This window comes from Sitodiplosis mosellana, unplaced genomic scaffold, assembly GCF_009176505.1.
Source record: "Sitodiplosis mosellana isolate CC-2019 unplaced genomic scaffold, AAFC_SMos_1.0 Smas_scaffold_2, whole genome shotgun sequence".
Classification (NCBI taxonomy): Eukaryota; Metazoa; Arthropoda; class Insecta; order Diptera; family Cecidomyiidae; genus Sitodiplosis; species Sitodiplosis mosellana.
In genome coordinates, this window is record NW_022595245.1 from 6,877,675 (window position 1) to 6,897,832 (window position 20,158).

The following is a 20,158-nucleotide window of genomic DNA, read 5'->3' on the forward strand; positions in this document are numbered from 1 at the left end:
CTTGACTTGAATAATAACGAATAAGACGGTTTGACCCGAATTCAGTACAAACGTGCCTCTCATTTTGCGACGCGAGCGCAATAGCTGGCAACACTGAAACCTGTGCAACAACAAACTAGTTCAATTGGTAACTCTCAATATATCGATGGCTTTGGACAATTTTTTGTCTTGGGAACAGCACGAACTTTGCGTTTTTAGCCTAGTAAATGTTCTGCTCATTGAAAATGCAATAAAAAGAATGGCTTCATTTTAGTTTTTAAAGTGAATCTTTATTAGTTCCTTGACATTGAAATTTCAAATTTATTCAGTTGTTGTATTCTTTCCCGTATCCACCGCACAATTCGATATTTATTGACCAGACAATTTTATGAATTCGCTACTTTTATGTTTCAATATTGGTTTTGAACATTTCAGTCTTGTTCAAATGATTTCGAATACTCATATTGAATATTTTTATTCTTATGAAGACAATTGAAATCACATCTAAGTTAAGTCTCAATTAACTTAAATCTCTTCTTAATTTTTTTTTTCTAATAGTAACTTTTTAGGTTGTTTCAACTTGATCTGGAGTGCTCAACAGGCGAAAAAGTTGAAATAGAAGCTACTTATACCATCCTCATAATACAAAGCGGATCAAAAAATGACATAAGGCTTGCAATGATCAAAAACATTTATCGCTTGAAGAAGCTGCCCTTTTACCGTTTCCTCTGTGTTAGTTCCACACATCGGTTAGAAGATGGGAATAATGTCGGAACAAAATTTGTTTATACATTTTTTGGAAGAACAAAGAAACTAGGGAAAAAACTGAAGATTTGCATTTGGAAGAATCTGCGATATGACTGTTTACGTAATTCATGTTGAAATAAGACGATTAATTCATACTTCATTTTTCTTTCAACTGAATCTTTATTAGTTCTTTGACATTGATATGATAAACTTATTCATTAGTTCCATTCTTTCTAGCTTACAATACACAAAAGTATGACATGATTAACCACAAAATATACATTCAGTTTGTCTGCTGCTTTCACGTTTAAATAATCCAATTGCACGACTATTAAACTTAGTATAAATATTCTTTGTTATCTATAAAGATATAGAGCAACGTCCGTGCTGAACTCTAATTATATAAATTTTATCCTAATTTTCTTCTTATGTTGACTGATCACTTTCCAACTAACGAATGCATTTTGTGAGAAATCTACCCTGTATTTCTTTTCAATTATATTGAAGCAATGCAATATCGTAAACATTTCATCTTTTTTCATACCCTAACAAATCTCATATTTTGTCAAAATTGTTAATCGTTATATCAATTCATTCAATCAATAAAATTAGTAGTTACTAAAACGAAGAATTATATAAATGCGTGGGCACAACAGAGCGACTTAAATTCGAAATTATCTTAAAACGAGTAAATACAAAACAGACATCCATACAAAAGTATGGAGATATTACATTTCAAAATATTTTGAATCGAAGTTGCTTGTTTGTATTCATGCTTTAACATTTATATCCAAATACAAAATTTTTCTTAAAATTAATAAAATGAAACTATAGAGATTTCATGTTTCGACATCAAAAATCAATAAATTTTATATAAAAATATCTTAAGTAAAATATTTGAATGATCTCATCTCTTATTTAAACATAGAAAACGGGCCATCTATTGTGTACAAAAATATTTCTTGTGCTCATAGCACCAGAAACTAGTTTTAATTAGCTTTTTCATCGGGTGGTGTCGTGTCGAGAGACATTGAGTCGATAGAGCTGTAAACATTGGGCATAAATAATAATCCATCAGGAATTTATTCATGATACAAACTTAATGTTAAGAACAATCAATACAAATTTGAAAGAGAAGGTGCAAGACAATTGTACCTTGTTTTGTCTTCTTTATCTTTATCGCCCAATCGCTTCGATGATGAATCTGTATCGATGTCCATTTGTACTGAGTCGGCCGGAACTTTGGATCGATCGCTCGATACGGACACTTTGCTGGATTGCACGATGGAAATGGATGCGTTAGATGCGATCGAAATGGATACAGAACTGGAAAAATGCAAACACCTACGAATAGTATTCGCCACAATGGGAAAAAGTTGTCAAGAAAACAAATGAATGTATGAGTTTTATAACTGTTGCTCAACTTCCATCCTTTCGAATGTACTTGTTTAATTGTTTTTATGAAAAATGATTTTGAAAAAAATCCAAACTTAACAGAAAATTATTTTCATTTACTGTTTTTGCAACAATTTACCAAAAGGATAAATCTACACGAAAAGAAAAACTGAAATGAAAGCTCCGAGATATATTAGAGAAAATTGGAACGATAGACTATCAGTAGAAGATTAGCGCAAAAATTAAGCAAACAAACTACGCAAAGTTAATTCAGAGAAATGGTAGAACAAATGGACAGAAGTGAAATACCTGTATGCAGTACAACAGTTATAAAGGAATACGACCAATATCCAAAGGCATCGAACAAACGCACGCACGCATTTAATATTGTTGATCGCAAGGACATTGGTGCCATCTTATTCATCATACATTTTACACGATTATTTAATTCTTATTCGTCCGCATTTATTTTTGTCTTCCCCGATTTCGGATACAACGTTTCGATAGAGTTTGGCCAACGATAAACTGGCTTAGAGAAAAAGTCCATTCAAGCCCAAAAACTGAATGCCACAGTGAATGACGACTTTTACGTTGTGCCCATGGAAAACACAAACTGTAATTTGTTTGAAGGCTGAAAAGATGCCTTGTTCCCATGTGCTGCCAGATTCATCGACCATTTTGTTAACACGATTTTCGCTTTAAATAATTTTAAACATTTAATACAAAACACACTGCCAGGAAAAAGAAACAAAATTTTCTCAAAAAAAAAAAAGTGCTTTACGTGAAAAGAGCTGCAGATTTTCGCATTTAAAAAAAATTATCAATAATAAATTTGATAGAATTCGCAAAACGATCTATAGCAAACCACTGAAGATGTACCAATGTGAAAATGTCGTCTAATGATCGAAATGTGGAAGGTATTTGCTTACATATCGGGATTTGATGACTCCGGGCAAGCGAATCCAGAAAATCCATTTGTGCTGGTTGAATTGCGGTTTGTATTCGATCTACTGGTGTGAATTTGCCTGCTGAAAAATGCCAATGAGTTCATTGTATTAATTGACAGCCATAGAACAAAAGAACAATTTATGAGCTCTTTCTTTTGTTCTAGGGATGTCTATTGGTTTTAAATTCTTTCTTCATATTCGTTTTTTTTCTGTTAATTTCGTGGTTTTTTCTTGATTTGCACTTACTTCAAAATCGAGCTGGTGTTAAGTATGTTGGTTGGTAGAGTAAAATTAAGATGGCCATTTGTTTTGAAAACATCGCCATTTTTATCGAATTTTTCCTCGTGATTGATTGCGAGCATAGTAAACTGAGTCGATTTCATTTTCAATTCATTCACATCGAATTTGAGTGCCGCTAATTGAATAAATTTACGCTCAGATTTAGTATTCATTATTCAATATTGTGTCAATTATTTAATTGAATTTCAAATGAAAACAAACAACGAATTACTTTTATCGATTGGTCCAAGCTTATTAGCTACGCGGTATAGAATATCAGCTGTCCAAAACTCTGGAACACGTACAAACAGTTTGCCAGCATCAACCGGCAAATGAAAACCCAATTGATGCAATAGTAAAATAAACGGTTCATACGATAATATGGCAGCCTGTTCCGCATTGTATGGCACCACTGGGACTGATTCTTTTTTCACTACAAAAATGAATCAAATTTTTTCAATCGAACAGTTAAAATGATAACGTGAAAAATGAATAAATGTCAAACTAACGAATGCAATGATGTGGCACTGGCTCAATAATTATCATTTCGTCTTGATTTTTTCCGATGATTTGTTTCTTCATAAAACAAAGCTTAGCAAAGCAATACTCAATCAAAATGCTCTGCAACCAGAGAATATGTTTTCCTTTATCCTCTCGAAGTAATCGCTCTTTGAGAATCTGTTTGGAATATCTTATTAAAATTTTATCACTTCAAATTTAGTACGACTTCAGTCGTATTATGTCTCCATTTCAAAACATGCACGACAAAGGCCAGAACTAAATACAAAATAAACCAAAAACAAATTACCTGAATATCATCATGTGTCTTTTCTGCTTGTTGATCTGGTCGAACAGAGCTACTGGCTGAAGTGTTTGACTCATTCGGCGACCTTGCATTTGGTTTCAGTTGGAAATTTCGTTCAAACTCCACATTTTCATACTTCATCAATGCATTGAATTCAGACCGATTTATGATGTCCTGTTGCAACAGCTGTTGTATAACATCGATGCGATACTTTGGCTTGAAATTACTATCGCGAAAACGTTTCAAAATTTGTCCAATGCTATCCGGATAACTTTTGCTCTCTTCGTAGAACCAATAGAGCACATCCATTTCTTCTTTGCACCAGGCATCATAGCTGAATATATTCGATGTTATGAATCAAGGTTTTTATTTAGCAAAAAAAGTATTCAATCGAAAGAAAAAATAGCATAGAAAAACCAAACTCTCCCTTCGAATATTCTTACCACAGACTCTTTTCATTTGAATGATCAACGTGATTTCCAGCAGCTAAAGATGGTGCCGATGATAGGTTAATTGGTGGTTTCTGAGGTGTACTTATAAATTTTGTCATTACATAGAAAATTAGATCGGACCAATCCTGCGATATATCCGGAAAAATATTAGCCAAAATTGAAACAAAAATGTGCTGAAACCTCGGCTTACATCACATAGTTCATATTCCGTTTCCCAGATTCTCGAATACGTTTTCAGTATAACCGGTTGAAATAGGGCTGTCACTTTTCCAAGCTCGCCACCAATGTGATACATCATCGTGAGAATGCAATCATTTACGAATTCACCATTTTCTAAAAAGCCTTCCAGAAGAATCCCGTATTGTTGCATCATTTCAACGGTGGCAAATCTGTTCAAATGAAAGAATAAGAAATTACTCATTGCGATAGGTGATGACTCATCACCGATGAGATCGGAAATGACCATTTAGCAAACTTTACTACCAAAAAAAAACAAGTAAAAAACTCACTGTTGAATATGCTCCTTCAGTTTGGCCTTGGTCTTTGGATCCGATGCATTTTCAACCGAATCCGGAATCAGAAGTAAAATATGATTGGTGACAATTAAATCTTGTAGATATTGTTTGCTCTGAATCGATGGCTTGTAATTTCTGATCAACAGGATAAACAGTTGTTTCAAATCTTCAGTAACACTAATTTGTAATTGCAAGAAGCGAATGTATTCCACATCGCTTGTGCTCAAATGTCCAATGTTTGAGTACGTGTTGAGCGCTTGTAAAAATTCTCTAATTGCCGTTACGACCAAGTGCATTCGCCGTAGGCTTGGTTCCAAATCAATTTCATAATGTCGTGACGTTAGCTCAAGTTGTTCATAGAGCATAACCGCTTCATAGGTTAAATAGCTCACAATTTTGTAAGACAGAACACATTTGATGTGCTCGAGATCAAGTTCCAATTGAGCAGCAAATTTGAGAAAATAAGTGACCAGCCAGAAAAAGTGGGAGGTGTCAATGTGCGTTTGCTGAAAATGAAGACAAAAAACAAACGTTATTTGAATCCCAATTCACACATCAGGGCCTAAAGAAAACCTTATTCAAACAACTGTGAAAAAAAACTCAATTTACCAAATCCGAATCGGACAATAGTTTAGCATGAAGCTCCTGCATTAAATGACCGTATCCTTTGAGCAAAAAATCCACCGTGAATTCCTTCAAAATATTCGAAATATCCTCATCAGTGGGTGTATGATGAACCAGTCCCTTCATATTGATACTGGAAATAATGGGAAAGATTAATTTGATTAGACAATTTGCGGAATTTATTTTTCAAAGGATAGTGCAGTCGCTTACAGACTGCTTTTGCTTCTTTTCACAAGCTTTTTTCGACGTCGATCTTTTTGCTCTTGCATTGACAGCACTTTGCATGGCTTTTTAACCACATGGAATCGTTGTGGTTTTTGGTGGAAATTTTTATTTGAATGGTCTTCACTACTGGTGATCGAAGTGGATTCGGGATGAGTACCATAGCCACAATCGGATTGATCCGTTGTTAACGGATATTGCGTTCGTTTTTTACCATTTTCATCAAATGTTTCAGCTGCCTTATTTTCAGCTACATTTGGCTCGGATGGATCGATTTCAATATTCTGCATGGATTTTTTCATAAAAATATTACAATTTATATCAACAAATGGACGAAAATGATTACAACATTATAATCATCATTAATTTTAATTTAAGCAAAAAAAGCCTATTCTAAATGAAATTGCATTGAGAAAAAACATATTATAATCGTGCATACCCATTGAAACTGTTTACTTTGCTTCTCAACTGGTTTTTCTGCTTCGTCGTTCATTTCGTCTTCGGTCAGTGTTAACGTAGCCGATTCGTCCGTATTCTTTTTACACTGTTCGATGCTCTGCTGTGACTGTAAATGCAAAGCGGCTTCCACACTTTTCACATCTGCTTGTGTTCGTCTGGTAGCTTCGCTGGTTTTGTCTGTGTTTTTCCCATTGCCACCTTAATAGCCAATTAAACGTGTCGAAGAAAGTGTTAATAGTACGTTATTATTGATAGCAATTACACGCAGTTGTAAGGTAATAATTTTTCAAATTAACTAATAATCGATCCCTTACCTCCATTATCCGATGAGTCCGATGTGGGATCTGATGTGAGAACGGGACTTGATTCGCCGCTGTTTTCTTTCTGCGGCGGTGTTGTGTTACTTTCAAAGTCATCCGAGCTATCGGACAGCGCGTCTTCTAGCCAAACATTGAGCATTTTCTGCAATGTGCTCGCCTGCTGATCCTTGTATACGACCGAAATCAATTGAACCATTGTAACGCTCCAAAAATCACGTTGCGAACATGACATCAAAAACAGCAATAGTTTGTCAATGCTCATCATAAATAAATGCCAAATGATTTTATTTTGCATCGATGCCGTGTGGTTTTTTCGTTCGCCTACGATGCCATGTGAATGTGCAAGATTTTCCGGAATGTGCAAGATATTGCGCAGTAATAACAGGCAATTATTGATACTGTCACACTGTTCGAATAGCAGCTTGTTGCCATTGTCAATAACATTTTTCATGTGTTCGATGACTGCACGTGTTGCACGAGCATCTGTAAACGATTCCTTGCAGCTTGTTAGCAACATTGTTAAATCGGATACGGTGTGTCGGCCAATTTCGGTACGCATCATTACTTTTGTGGAGAATAAGCATTCGACGGGCATTGTTAAATTCACCAAAATGCGAATCATCATATCGATGAGTTTTGGATCTTTGACATTGATCAGAAATGGGATAAGGTCATTTTTCACATAGTGTCCCAGTCCAAGTGCACGACGAAATGTACGCAACGTTTGGTCCTCACATGTTAATTTGCAGTAGATTTCGTTGAGAGCATCTAGCGCCCGATCAGACACATTATATTCGTCGTCGACTGCTTTTCCCAACGCCAAAAATGTACTATCAATCTTCTGACTCAAATACATCCTTTCCATAATTTCTCCAAATAACTGTGATCGACGACTAATCCCTTCATACATACTATGTAGTACGGTGGACGGTTGGCGCTTCTCTCAATTCGTGTTTCATCAAAATATCTACAGAAATAAACATCATCAGGTTTATATAATCGAATATATGTTTTTTTTTTAAATCATCCAAATCTAAATTTAGGCACTTTAATTTATGGCTGACAGTTTCAGAATTACATATATTTTGATGCATCCAATTCCAATAGGAATAACAGAAGTTGAAAGAAAAACTCTTATGAAAGTATCGAGTGTCGAGTTTTCTTCCATCTTTTGCACAAGCCATGGTTATTGCCATAGAACATTCTATGTAGGAATATTTTTGTAATACAATAGGTCACGTGGATGTATAGCATGCTGAGTAGTCTGCAGCATAACCTGACTCGAAACACGTTAAACGCCGTTTAAATGAAGTTAAATGGCCTTTGTGTCTATCGCTCAACTTCAGACTCAGAGTAATACAAAAAAGAACGTTTCTTTGCACGAGCTTATTGAGAGTGGAACTTTTCTATATTTAGGTTGCCATGTGATTAAAAGCAAAAACAAAGAAATTGTATGCGAAGGACTTTCCTTCTGATGCATTCAATATAGAACATTATCAATCAAAGAAGTGAACGATTTTCAAATCACATCAGTGAAACCTTTGAATATGCACCCATTTTCAAATGTATCAAACAGAAAGCAGAACAGTTGATATAACAATATTCTAATCATAATGTCAACTTCTTAAATGAATTAGAAAAATCAATAAATATTCAACAATTATTTATATTCATTATGTGGTATCATTTGATTTCCTGTCACATCTAAATTTACTTCATCAATTCGTTGAATTTGATTGAATGTGTGATCCGTAGAAAAGGAAATTTGCAAAACAGAGCATTTAATAGAAGGTTATAGCAACAAGGCTTTGGCCAACCAAACGATTTATGGACACGGAGATTTAAAAAAAAATTATGAATGAAAGAATTCATATAAATTATTCATGATATGCTGAATAATGAGCATTTTTTTATCGAGTTGCCAGCACATTTTCAATCCATTTACCACACACCAATTTTTTTCCGGAGGAAATCCAACTATTGTTTATAATCCATTTTAAATTATAATTTTGCTTTCAATGAACTCATTTAGTTTTTATACCAGAACAGAAGGTCACATCAAAGTGGCACGTTTTTATAGGAATGCTGACGAAAGTCGTTGCAAAACAAACGGGTGACTTCTCAATTTGATAAATAGTAGTGTGATCATAACCACAGAAAAGATATTACTATAAAAACAGTCCGAACGCGAGGGGGAAATCACTCAAAAAAAAATTCTTTTTGACAGGTAGTTTTTAGGTAATTCGTTGAACAAAAAGTAATTTTGAATGTAGTTTTTCGACTAAAAATTACTACAAATTACTTTTTATTCGATAAATTACTTGTCAAAAATATATTTTTCTATGATAAAATGTAATTTGTAATTCTTTTCGAAAAAGTAATAGTGAAAGTAATTTGTGAACCGAAAAAGTAATTTTCTAGAGTGATTTTCCCCTCCGTCCGAACGTGGTTGTTTCTTACAATTTTCTTCGCGTCTAAGCCTCAAATTACCTGCAATTTTTCCTCTATCGCTGCACAAAATTCAAATGCGCGTGTACGTATTTTTTTATAAACTACGTTTTTTTCTCGCTTCTCTGGAATGACCATTCAATTCTTGTTTACTTTTGGTGTGAATCGTATTTGCTTTGTCTGATATCCTGAATCACGATGCATTTGCTGATGTCGCCATTGAAATTAGTATTTACTATGAACCTGAATCATGCTCGTAGCTTACACGCGTATACATTGAAACGTGATATGTACGCGTTTTTTTTACTGGACGCCGCTTGAATAAGATGATTCAATTTCACGGAATCACAATTATACTATCTACGGTCGGCAATACTGATGTACCTTGAACTCACTGATTTTCAAAGAATTTCATGTGGTGATCTAGATCCGCTTTGCACTTGCTAACGATTGAAGGTACTCTATGGTTTCTTTATAATACGAAACAAGCTCTATGAACATTTCGATAGTAATTGGCATCGATTGCTTACCATAACAATTTTAACGTAAACTTTGATTCGGCCGTTTCGTTTTCGTCAACAAACAACTTCGCTATCTAATAGTACTTTCATAAATTGTCTTATGCAAGAATTTAATGCAGCTCATAGCTATTTAAACAGCAAACATAATTTCGCCGCAAAATCTTTGATCCAATTTGTGTATGGGCTTCTCTTCTTCACCTTTGTCCAATTATCTTTTACATCGAAAAAATTCACACAATTATCGATTTTTATTTCACACGCCAGTAGTATCATCGGTGAACTGGGGAATGTCTTTGAAATCACTCGAATTTCTGCACAAAACCGATTTATTCACGACAAAAAGAACTTATCTTTATCGAGAAAAAAATTAACGCTTAAATCACACCAAGATTTCCACTTGGATTTTTAGTAATTTTCATTCAATTTTTTAAAATTTTTGTTGAAATTACAAAAATATTTGAATTACACAACTTATTTTATTTTGTTCAATTTAAAGAATTCCACAAAAAAAACTCAAAATTCTGTATTTTCATCTAAAAAATTACTTCTAAATTTCGAACTGATCAGAATGAATTGAAAAACATTCTGTGTATCTGACGGAACTGTAACAGAATTCAAAAAAGCGTCTGTTTGCTTCGGCCGCTCGATGTGTAGTGTACTGAACTTATCTCAAACTGACTCCTCAAAAAAGTGGAAAATTTCTATTTACAACTGATCACACACCAATTTCGTTTACAATATTGTTATGGAATTGCTTAGACCGATTGAATGTTTTCGAACCAACTCACACTTGGCAATGGATTGTGTTACGGTCTTTCACGCATGCTTATGAAAACCAAAAGTAAACGGAAAATCACGTTGAATGGCCACGTGATGCATTCGCCGCACGCTCCACTCGAAATGCGCTCTATTTATCATAAACTTGTTGATTTGGTTCATATTAATGTAAGAACTCAATTTCAGAGCTATCATTCTTTCTGTCAAGGAAAATTTCTTCGGTTTATTTGTGTTGTGGTCTTCGAAGAATAGAAATTGAAAGTAGCAAAGAGTTTAAACGATTTAACGAGTTGGGGCATGTGAACTGTTTTTCTATGTACATTTATTTTAAGATACACGTTTCCATCACATCTCTCTCAAAACCAATCCATTTCCTGCTAAATCCAATCATCAAACTGTTTTTTTTAAATTGCGACGGTTCATTGAATTTCCGATGCGTAGAAAGAATCCTATGGATAGAACAAAAAGAAACATCGTTGGTCTAACTTGAAAATATTTGCCACCAATTTGATTCGGAACGGTTATATAATGCTAGTGATTAAATATGATTATATGATTGGTAGCAACCAATCTCCTTTCTCATGAACATAAAACAGAATGGATCGATTTTATTATTATTTTATTTAGACTCTTCATTGGATTGCTTGGAACGACAGAGGAAATTAAAAAAAAAAAAGTTCTATTATGTAAATACACAGGATGAATATTGTGATTTTCGTAATCGTTTACACCCAAACTGGTTCACTATTCTGGTTCAGAGCGAGAAAAAAAAATCGATTCGAATATTGAATAACATTTGCCTAGTTTAATTTATGTAACAATGCTCTTTTTGGCGGGATTTAAGTTTACTTTAAACTTTTGCTTCACTGGATAGAATGGTATGTGTAGTTGGCCGCCATTGAAGTTAACCGCCTCCCATGCAGCACAACTAAATGTCTTCTTTTCCATAATATCGACGAATACTTGACCGTTTAGATGATCCAATTCATGCTGTGCGATCCGTGCACTCCAACCCTTCAGATGCATTTCGATTGCATCACCCTTATCGTTGAAACCACTTAGCAGAATCTCTTCATATCGTTTTACATCACCGACATAACCACACACACTGGCACAACCTTCCGGGAACGTTTTAATATTGAAATTTTTCACCTTCAGTTCCGGATTGATAACAGTCTGATGGAGAAAGTGAAAACAAGAATGAAAATGATGAATGTGTCCTTTTCAAGTGGTTACACAACGCTATTTGATAAATCACTGATTTGATACTCACTGTCAATGGTAGAATGGACATTTGCCGCGTTTGGTATACATTCTTCGGATATTTTTCCAGCAATCGTTCTGATGCCTCCATGACAATCACACGAGATGGTACACCTATTTGTGGTGCAGCCAGTCCGACTAGGTTAAAGTCGCGCAACACTCTCTTCATCTGGGCAACAAGTTTTTGGATTTCATCGCTTTTTATCAATTCCACTGGCACTTCGGCAGCTTTATTCCGTAGAATTGGATCGCCTACAATAAAATATTCCGTATTTATCAATTAGAACTTTCTTTGAAATCATTTCGAATAAGTCAATTGCTCCGCTCCGTTGCGGCTTCATTCCATTCAACGATTCGTGAATGTTCTTCTTACCGATTTGCGTACAATGATTGTACGGTGGTTTGACTATTTCACCGTCAAATATTCCCCAAATTTTATTCCACCATTGTGAGACAGTCTTCGACCTCACTGAATTCTGATGAATTTGATGGTTTTCCAAGCATCTTCTCAACAATAGACCACTTTTCGTGGAATTAGTCTGCAATTTTCGTAAAATCATCGTTAAATTTTCTTAAAACACACTCTTAGCCTATTCGCCTGTTGTCTTACTATGAGAAAAAAATAAACAAAACCACATAACCTCACTTTCGTTTGACAACCAAAGAACATCACAATGAAATGACAACAAGCAACAACTTTATATTCATGAATCCTTTGATTCCAGTGGAAATATTTAATATTATCTTGTTTGTTCGTTTTTTTGTTTACAAAAAAGGAGGGATTTGAACAATGTGAATAAACTTATTGAACTTAACAAGAAAAAAAAAGAAAAAAAAGATAAAATCATTAATGATGCGCTATTTATCTCTTAAATTAAATCGCTGAAGAAATCGCCAGCATTTTCCCGTTTTGATGAAGGGAGATTGTGGTTTTTTTCTTTGGATTTGTTGTGCTTCTCATTATATTTGATGTCGTCGAGATCTTCAAAGTATTTTATATTCCAGAATTTGATTTCATTGTTATCGGCCGACGATGCGATATATTCACCACTCTGGTCTATGTCCATCGCATCAACCGCTAATGAATGTTGACCGACAACACCGAGATTACGGCCTGGAATACAATGCAATGCACGTAATACACCTTCTTCGCCCGCAACCACAGCAACTCGATCGGTGACCGGAATCATGTGCGACATTGGTGTTTTGGGCCCAGGGTACATTGTGTTATGGTAGCCAAATTCATTCCAGTTAAATGTGTAGAGTCGCCCTTTCGATGTGCCCACCACTAATTTTGAATCATTTCTGAATAGGCCCATGCACGTCAATTCCTCGTCATACGGTTCCGATTGAACGGATAATTTTCTACAATAAATTCCACGGAAAATGGTTAATCAAAGTATTATATAAATTCGATTCGAAAAACACAACTCGATTGTTGCTAAAAAAAACTCACCTCGAGCCAATGTTTATCGCCGTCAAATAGCCATCGCCACTTGTTGTGAGTAGCATCTTTTTTGCATCGTTTGTTAGGATCGATGTGATATAATCATCCACTTCTTTCAATGAGAAAATTGGATTGTTACCCTTTTCTCGAATGTCCCACACTTTGACCGTACCGTCGTCATCACCGGTGGCAAATAGATTTTCATCGAACACATTCATTTGGCTCACCGGCTGTTCGTGCGCCTGTTCATAGCAACGTATAAATTTGCCCGTTTCCATGTCTGTCATTAGAATGCTACGGTCTTTTGATGCGGAATATAGAACGTTGCCATCATGATTGAATTCAATGTCACGAATTGCCTTAACGTGTAATTCCAATGTGTTTGCCAGTACATTTCCATCGACGGAGTATTTGTAGATTACAGCGTCGCCGCTAATGGTGCCGGCCGCTAGAATATCTTCTGTCGGATGAAACGATAGATCAACCACATAATCGTCGATTGAAATCGTCGGCGGATGTGTACGCAGTGTTTTTGTGTTTGCCAGAATTTTTGCAATTACATCATCTCCTTCCTCAGCATCGGCACTTGTTGACGCCGCTGCATCCGCACTGTTTCGGTGTCTTTGTGTTTCATTACTACCTTGATTCGAATTTTTCATTGTGTCATCGTCGTCGTCGTCGTCATCGTCGTTGTCCGTTGTATCGACAATGAAATCACTTTCTTCGATTGAATCATTTTCCGAAAAACTGTCATCCGAATCGGTCGCTTCGGCAAGGACAACACCACCGATCTCCACCTCATCGCCTTCATCAGCAAAACCAATCAAAATATCGTCATTTGTCTCGTTTTGTTCTTCCAATTCATCCAAATCATCTGACTCCATCTCGTCAGGCTTATAGAATGTTTTCCTACGAAAATTCACAAATGAAATTCAATCAAAATTTTCAAACTAAACCCAATTTGCGCAGGATTCAAATATAAAAATATCCATTTTTATTCTACAATTGTCAAACCATTCAAATAAATCAACGCAATTAACTTACATTGTATGCACGCCTTGTGTTTATTTTGGGATTTTTTTCTCTCGTTCGTTTGTTGAACTCAGCGAACGTCGTTGAATTTTGTCGAACTTTTCGACTTTTCTTCGTGTGATTTTTGCTCGGATTCTAGTTAAAAACGTTTCGTTTTCACTACGAATATCTAGTCGAATTTGATTTTACCTAACCAATAACAATTAGGAACATTGAAACGTAAAGCAAGAAAAAAATATGTTTGACGCACGTTTCATTCAGTTTCGTCGAAATTGTACATATTTCAATTCTTGAGCTTCAATGTGTCAAACCGTACAGCAGCCCTTTGACATTCGAACATGCTGCTTTATTCATGTGTGCTGAACCGCTGAAAAACTGTGTACGACAAACAAATGTACTAAACTGAACCGGATTTTTGAAATTGTCTCGATTTTCCAATGTTAGTCTAAAATGTAATTTAAATCGTGAATTTCGTCAATAAAAATTGGGCTGAAGTAAACAAAGCAGAAAAAATATGTTTTCATCTTGATTTCATCATTTAAATGTGGAAAAAATTCATGTAAAAACCAGGAAGTTTCATCATACCGCAGCCCAAACAACCTGTCAAAGTCGAACGGTCAGGTTTTGCTTTGTGACCAACTTCAAATCTAACACAGCATATTTACATATTTTACGAGATAGTATTCATTCGCTAGCCCACAAATATGTACACACACTCACACACGCATACGCACACATCGACACGTACATACAAACTCGTCGATAGAAGAAGGTGAACACAGTAGAAACGGCACATGCATTGTTGTTGCTGTCGTTGTAGATATGTGTTGAATCTATTGTATGCGTTTGTTATTTGCTTCGTGTTCTCGAATCGAATGTTATTACACACATCTCTGTGTGTGAATTGTACTGTAATTGAGCGAGAGAGAAAAAAAGTGGCAAAGACCCAAGTACAAGGAAAAAGTTGAGAAAAGAAAAAAAATTGCAAGTTTCATTCGTCAAAGTTAATTGCAAATCGTTGTGTAGAAAATTTCATCATTTTTCTTCAGTGTGGCGAAATTTGTGGATTTATTCCTTCGGAAAAAATTCGTGTACATTGCATTCGAATGGGCGAATCAAGGGAAATCGTGTGAAAAATTTCGTCGTACGTGTGTGTGGAATCTATCGTTTTGTAGTTAGTTATATTGTGAGAGAATCTATCAATGAGCTTTCATCTTGTGCAAATGTAAACAAATTTGATGGAAAAAAAATTAGGCCATAAGCAGTAAATACATTTGTAACTAGCCAAATTCAAAGTCAAAATAATTTCGAGCATCCGAATAAACCGAATTGGATTGGTTTCATTTTTGTTTGTTTGCGAATAGAAAAACAAGTTTTAATTTTTCATCGTCAATTATCGCAACATAAAACCATACAACGATGACAATGAGCGATGACACACCAGTTTCAACGCTAGTCTTGCCAGTTCTTTTACGGCCGATTTTATCACAGGTAAAACATTTCAACCATCCAAGTAATCATGTTATTCGTTTGATATCGAATCGATATTACGTTAAATTTGCAAACGTTGCAGTTGGAACGACGAGATGTGGTTGCATCGCAAACACTTCGAGCTGCTTTGACAAAAGCAGAACAAGCACATCCGGGCCTATCATACGACATTGTGATGGGTATTCTGAAGAAAGGCGACCTTAATGTCAATTTAAACGAAAGCATTCTACGATTACAGGGTAATGCCACTGAAACTGACTGTAAGTATTTTTCACTACTTTGATAAGCGCACAACCATATGTTTACATATTCATAATCTGGTTTTGGTTTTCTTTTGGTTTTCAGTGGTTGAATATCGTTTGAATCGTTCCGAAGATGCCTTTCAAGAGTTGAACAAAAAATCGTCTTCGCTCAAGCGGATTTTGAGCCGGATTCCTGACGAAATCAGTGATCGCAAAACATTTTTGGAGACAATCAAGTATGTTGTCATTTTTGTTGTTGCTATTTCGCTGTTATGCAAGTCAATTTATTCAGTGAAATTGAATATTAATGGGTGTTTGATATTGATATTTTGGTGATTTTGCAGAGAGATAGCGAGTGCCATCAAAAAGTTGCTTGACGCGGTAAATGAAGTGGTTGGTTTCATACCGGGCACGTCTGGAAAGCAGGCGGTGGAACAACGAAAAAAAGAGTTTGTGAAATATTCAAAGAAATTCAGTACAACACTGAAGGAGTATTTCAAAGAGGGACAGTAAGTGACAGCAATAATTGATTAGCCATCGAGACATGAACGCATCAAATATGAAAATGTTTTTCTTTCTCTCTTCCATTGCAGAGCCAATGCCGTATTCGTCAGTGCACTGTACTTGATCCATCAAACAAATCAAATTATGATCACAGTAAAGAATAAATGCGAATAAGCAAACAATTTCATTGTTAACTTAGCCAATATTATTTCATAGTAAAAATGTTGTTGGTTTTTTCTTACTTTTGCGACAGCATCAAAGCGAATGGATACAACATTTTTCTTTTTGGTTCAGAATGCAATAAACATTAGCGAAATCCATAAAAAAACTCTTTTTAGACAATTAGGTTCCAATTTATATTTGTTGATTTCATTTTTAAGTATGCAGTACTAACCTTTTTTTAATGTTTTCTGAACGAAGTATCATTGTATGAATCGCTAGGCATGTAAGTTAAATAAAAATGTTGGACAATTCAAAGAATTTATCATGACAGCAACCCAAACGACGACGACGACGACGACGGCAGTGGCGATTATATTGGACGTTCGTTGGACAAGGTGCAACCAGCTAAGGATCACCGATCATTTTTGAATATTCAACATACGACAAAAGACAATTTTTCGTTATTCATCGGACATAGAAACAAAAATCGATGTACATAAAATGCAATTGCCCCGCACATTTTTTTTAGCGAGAAACTGCGACAAAGATTACAACTAGACTATCAAAACTAAATTATTCATAGAAACCTTATTAATTACTGGAATGAAAAATAAATTGCACGAACGATGTAGAATAAATGCGGTGTTTTCATTTGAATTTGTTGCATGGGTCTTGGAATGATTGATGAAGAAAGGAATCGGGCGTAGATATTATTTACCCAATTTCGCTCGGCGTCACAACTGAGACGCATTTATAGAGAATTTGAACAATGATTGAAATCGTTGAAGAAGTGAAGATGCACAGAATCTGGGAAATGTATTGATGGTGATATTCTTACAACAGAGAAATTCTTCAAAGCAAGTCCCAAAATATTCAATGCCATTCTTACAGACAGCACTTTCGAAAGATATTGAGTCTTGCTAGACTGTACAATGAATGAACAATGAAAAAGTCCGATTTGAAGTGAGTAAGAATTGATGCAAAGAGAAAAGAACATACGCAATTGTCGAATATATCTCAAACGATGATTACCTCAATGCAATGATCATGTCTATGTTATTTGTGTGTATTCACAGTCGCAGGGTTGGCATATTTACACAATTTTCAAGCTGCGCATGTAATCTACGTAGAAAACTGTAAATTACGTTGTTCTACATGTAAACAATTTCTTGGATGTAGAAAACTGCTAAACTACCAAAACTACATATAGAGTCAGTCGAAAAAAGTGTTCGGTCACCCCTTTTTTGCAATAACTTATATTTTCTCAGAAAACTATGACGTGTAGCTAAAAAAAATTCCAACTTTAATGAAAAAATCAAGAAATTTTACGAAAGAAAAAGGCTGAAGTTAATGAATTTCTTGGAAGCATATGATTTGTAAATCAAAAAAATATGGTAAAAAAGTGTTCGTTCATCGATATAAAAATCGACTTTCCAAAGCAAAGAAACGATTATTTGAATAATTTTTCGAGCTCTGATTCGAGCCGAAGTTACATGGCATATTCAGAATATATCAAGTTACAGTCCACAATTTGATTTGTTGAGCTATTATAGCTGATGACTGATTTTCATGTGGGTATATTAATCTCGTGAAAAAAGTAACGTTTTTCCATATAAAATTGTCAGTTTTTTCACTTCAGGATCAATGAAACCAAACTGTGATCACTACATAAAGTACAGATAAACCTTAGCACTAGCAATCTGTGCCATTTTTCATGAGGCGTCTCCACTCGCATTGAGTTTGTATTGTGAATGTTAAGGTGCATGCAACGCCCTTCAATGTAAAAAACAATACAAGTGGAGATGATACACGAGATTTATCTGTACTTTACATTCATTTTTAATATATCAGTAGTGTTAATCTTGTTCATTAGAATTACGAAATCCTGAGATAAATTCCAATTTTCTTTATATTATCTTAAATCCAATTTGTCTACGTTTTTTTTCTACGTTTTCTACAAAATTCATGTAGAGAACTCCAACATTTTCATGTAATTTACGTAAACGAAATGTAGATTACATGATTGAGTTTTCTACATGCCAACCCTGATTCACAGAGATCCTCACAATGTCACACATACAAACTTTTTTACTATGCAATACTAACATCGTCCGACATATCGCCGGTTTTCAAGAATGTGTATGTGTGCGGCTTGCACATCGCATATTAGTTTGTTCTCCAATTGTTTACATCAGTCAAAAATGTCGTCTTTGAAATAAGAATTTCAGGATTTTTTTTTCAATAAACCTTTCGAAAGAAATTGATATCCGCTCATTCCAGAGAAGCCATTTTTTCAAATGATCTAAAACTTGATAAAACTTTGTGTGGAATAACATTGTCAGCATTTCAAACATAATGCTAAATAACTTGCGGTCACTACAGTTTGAAGACTGGGTGCATAATAATTGGGTTGCTACTTTTTGTGATTGGTTGTCTTGAAATGATTCCAAGTGATAACATCAGATATGTAGGCATCATTGAGGTCATTTGTGGTGTTTGGTTGCTCATCGGAATTCGTCTAGTAAGTATTTTCAATAATAGGATTGAACCAAAAATCAGTTTGTTTTATGGTAATAGAAGTTTTTTTTATCATACTTGTGTTGAATCAGGAACGGAAATAGCCGAAGTCGTCTTTCTCTTCTTAGTGTGAAATTAAGTTTTATATCATAGAACACAATGAGAAAATGTAACATGAACATACATGAACGTCAGAAAAAATCACGAATTAGCGAATGTATTGCCATTTTGTTTCTGCTCACTGGTCGTGTGAACAGTTCAGATTCCCTTTGACAGTAAAAAAAATACGTCCAAATATTTCATTACTGAAAATTAGGACAATTTGTCTTTTAAAAAAAATTGAGCGTTTGTTGATTAAACAGCCTATAGTAAAATGAAAAGCACCAGAAGTTTGTTCTCAAGTCCTTGCAAAAAATGTACAGAGTAAAAATTGTCTTATTTTTAAGTTAATAATCTAATTTAAATTTGCATCTAATTAATCATTTGATCAATTTTTCTACAGAATGAACAATCGAAACTTGTCCCGTGCATGATCGTACGTTCACTATACGTACTTGGTGGCACACTTGGGCCGATTCTCAACAGCAATTCGTTCAATGATAAGGATTATCCCAACATTCCAGCAGAAGTAAATATTGCCGCTTGTCTCATTATCGCAGGTATTTATTTACTGAGAAATCATTGAATGGCAGAATTGAGAGTAATTAGTCTAATTAATTTTTCAGCAATCAATGCTTATATGTTAGCCGTAATATATTCATTCTACCAAGTGATGGGACAATATTTGCCGATGTGAATGAGAATCAATCGACTCAATGAAACTTTGTCAAGATATTATTTTTGATCACAATCTTCTTGTTATGAACTAAGCTCAATTATGTACATTAAAATAAATGTTTTTTGAATACAAAGCCATTGTTTTTTTCTCTTCTTTTTTTTCAACATAGAGTACGTAAAATGTTCATCATATTTTTACTTCTTATTCTTCATAGGTACATATTTTTATCTTT

The 20,158-nt window shown here is 34.8% G+C and overlaps 5 protein-coding genes across 14 annotated transcripts; 2 read left to right on the forward strand and 3 right to left on the reverse strand.

Annotated features, from left to right (window-relative positions):
* Nucleotides 1-886: 886 nt before the first annotated feature.
* LOC129564890 (protein timeless) lies at nucleotides 887-10,976 on the reverse strand. Of its 10 annotated transcripts, none has more exons than XM_055439138.1 (16): nucleotides 9,723-10,976; nucleotides 9,235-9,662; nucleotides 6,739-7,711; nucleotides 6,405-6,622; nucleotides 5,954-6,249; nucleotides 5,729-5,876; nucleotides 5,114-5,625; nucleotides 4,795-4,993; nucleotides 4,596-4,729; nucleotides 4,156-4,486; nucleotides 3,857-4,025; nucleotides 3,580-3,780; nucleotides 3,315-3,483; nucleotides 3,051-3,146; nucleotides 1,882-2,052; nucleotides 887-1,770 (listed from the first exon to the last, which is right to left on the reverse strand). In XM_055439138.1, exons 3-16 carry the CDS (start codon nucleotides 7,652-7,654, stop codon nucleotides 1,716-1,718), a joined length of 3,615 nt encoding a protein of 1,204 aa, XP_055295113.1. In that variant the 5' UTR covers nucleotides 7,655-7,711; nucleotides 9,235-9,662; nucleotides 9,723-10,976; the 3' UTR covers nucleotides 887-1,715. The 10 variants fall into 10 exon arrangements, 8 of the variants coding, with proteins under 8 accessions (XP_055295113.1, XP_055295108.1, XP_055295112.1 ...); XM_055439133.1 differs by having other exon boundaries at nucleotides 1,882-2,070; nucleotides 3,051-3,149; XM_055439137.1 differs by having other exon boundaries at nucleotides 3,051-3,149; nucleotides 9,723-10,365.
* A 116-nt stretch (nucleotides 10,977-11,092) lies between these two features.
* On the reverse strand, nucleotides 11,093-12,381 carry LOC129565173 (peptide deformylase, mitochondrial-like). The gene is made up of 3 exons (XM_055439736.1): nucleotides 12,127-12,381; nucleotides 11,764-12,005; nucleotides 11,093-11,666 (listed from the first exon to the last, which is right to left on the reverse strand). The coding sequence occupies exons 1-3, from the start codon at nucleotides 12,311-12,313 to the stop codon at nucleotides 11,301-11,303; spliced, it is 795 nt and encodes a 264-aa protein (XP_055295711.1). The 5' UTR covers nucleotides 12,314-12,381; the 3' UTR covers nucleotides 11,093-11,300.
* A 69-nt stretch (nucleotides 12,382-12,450) lies between these two features.
* Nucleotides 12,451-14,459, reverse strand: LOC129565172 (WD repeat-containing protein 55 homolog). Its single transcript, XM_055439735.1, has 3 exons — nucleotides 14,245-14,459; nucleotides 13,210-14,109; nucleotides 12,451-13,118 (listed from the first exon to the last, which is right to left on the reverse strand). Coding segments are annotated over exons 1-3 (1,398 nt in total). The 5' UTR covers nucleotides 14,247-14,459; the 3' UTR covers nucleotides 12,451-12,622.
* A 355-nt stretch (nucleotides 14,460-14,814) lies between these two features.
* Nucleotides 14,815-17,269, forward strand: LOC129565174 (programmed cell death protein 10). The gene is made up of 5 exons (XM_055439737.1): nucleotides 14,815-15,723; nucleotides 15,806-15,983; nucleotides 16,069-16,201; nucleotides 16,310-16,474; nucleotides 16,559-17,269. The coding sequence occupies exons 1-5, from the start codon at nucleotides 15,652-15,654 to the stop codon at nucleotides 16,641-16,643; spliced, it is 633 nt and encodes a 210-aa protein (XP_055295712.1). The 5' UTR covers nucleotides 14,815-15,651; the 3' UTR covers nucleotides 16,644-17,269.
* Nucleotides 17,270-18,772: 1,503 nt separating this feature from the next.
* Nucleotides 18,773-20,048, forward strand: LOC129565175 (uncharacterized). The gene is made up of 3 exons (XM_055439738.1): nucleotides 18,773-19,152; nucleotides 19,651-19,807; nucleotides 19,874-20,048. The coding sequence occupies exons 1-3, from the start codon at nucleotides 19,072-19,074 to the stop codon at nucleotides 19,942-19,944; spliced, it is 309 nt and encodes a 102-aa protein (XP_055295713.1). The 5' UTR covers nucleotides 18,773-19,071; the 3' UTR covers nucleotides 19,945-20,048.
* The last annotated feature ends 110 nt before the right edge of the window (nucleotides 20,049-20,158 follow it).

What these genes read in the sequence shown, in the direction of transcription:
- LOC129564890 (XM_055439133.1), bottom strand. Translation starts at nt 7,654, where the DNA reads ATGTATGAAGGGATTAGTCGTCGATCACAGTTATTTGGAGAAATTATG. An exon ending in AAAGTAAACAGTTTCAATGG is followed by an intron (nt 6,250 to 6,404) that starts GTATGCACGATT and finishes AAATCCATGCAG; the next exon opens with AATATTGAAATCGATCCATC. An exon ending in AGTGCCACATCATTGCATTC is followed by an intron (nt 3,781 to 3,856) that starts GTTAGTTTGACA and finishes TCATTTTTGTAG; the next exon opens with TGAAAAAAGAATCAGTCCCA.
- LOC129565173 (XM_055439736.1), bottom strand. Translation starts at nt 12,313, where the DNA reads ATGATTTTACGAAAATTGCAGACTAATTCCACGAAAAGTGGTCTATTG. An exon ending in CAATCATTGTACGCAAATCG is followed by an intron (nt 12,006 to 12,126) that starts GTAAGAAGAACA and finishes ATTTTATTGTAG; the next exon opens with GCGATCCAATTCTACGGAAT. An exon ending in TGTCCATTCTACCATTGACA is followed by an intron (nt 11,667 to 11,763) that starts GTGAGTATCAAA and finishes TTTCTCCATCAG; the next exon opens with ACTGTTATCAATCCGGAACT.
- LOC129565172 (XM_055439735.1), bottom strand. An exon ending in GCGATAAACATTGGCTCGAG is followed by an intron (nt 13,119 to 13,209) that starts GTGAGTTTTTTT and finishes AATTTATTGTAG; the next exon opens with AAAATTATCCGTTCAATCGG.
- LOC129565174 (XM_055439737.1), top strand. Translation starts at nt 15,652, where the DNA reads ATGACAATGAGCGATGACACACCAGTTTCAACGCTAGTCTTGCCAGTT. An exon ending in TAATGCCACTGAAACTGACT is followed by an intron (nt 15,984 to 16,068) that starts GTAAGTATTTTT and finishes TTTGGTTTTCAG; the next exon opens with TGGTTGAATATCGTTTGAAT. An exon ending in ACATTTTTGGAGACAATCAA is followed by an intron (nt 16,202 to 16,309) that starts GTATGTTGTCAT and finishes GTGATTTTGCAG; the next exon opens with AGAGATAGCGAGTGCCATCA.
- LOC129565175 (XM_055439738.1), top strand. Translation starts at nt 19,072, where the DNA reads ATGATTCCAAGTGATAACATCAGATATGTAGGCATCATTGAGGTCATT. An exon ending in TGCTCATCGGAATTCGTCTA is followed by an intron (nt 19,153 to 19,650) that starts GTAAGTATTTTC and finishes ATTTTTCTACAG; the next exon opens with AATGAACAATCGAAACTTGT. An exon ending in CGCTTGTCTCATTATCGCAG is followed by an intron (nt 19,808 to 19,873) that starts GTATTTATTTAC and finishes TTAATTTTTCAG; the next exon opens with CAATCAATGCTTATATGTTA.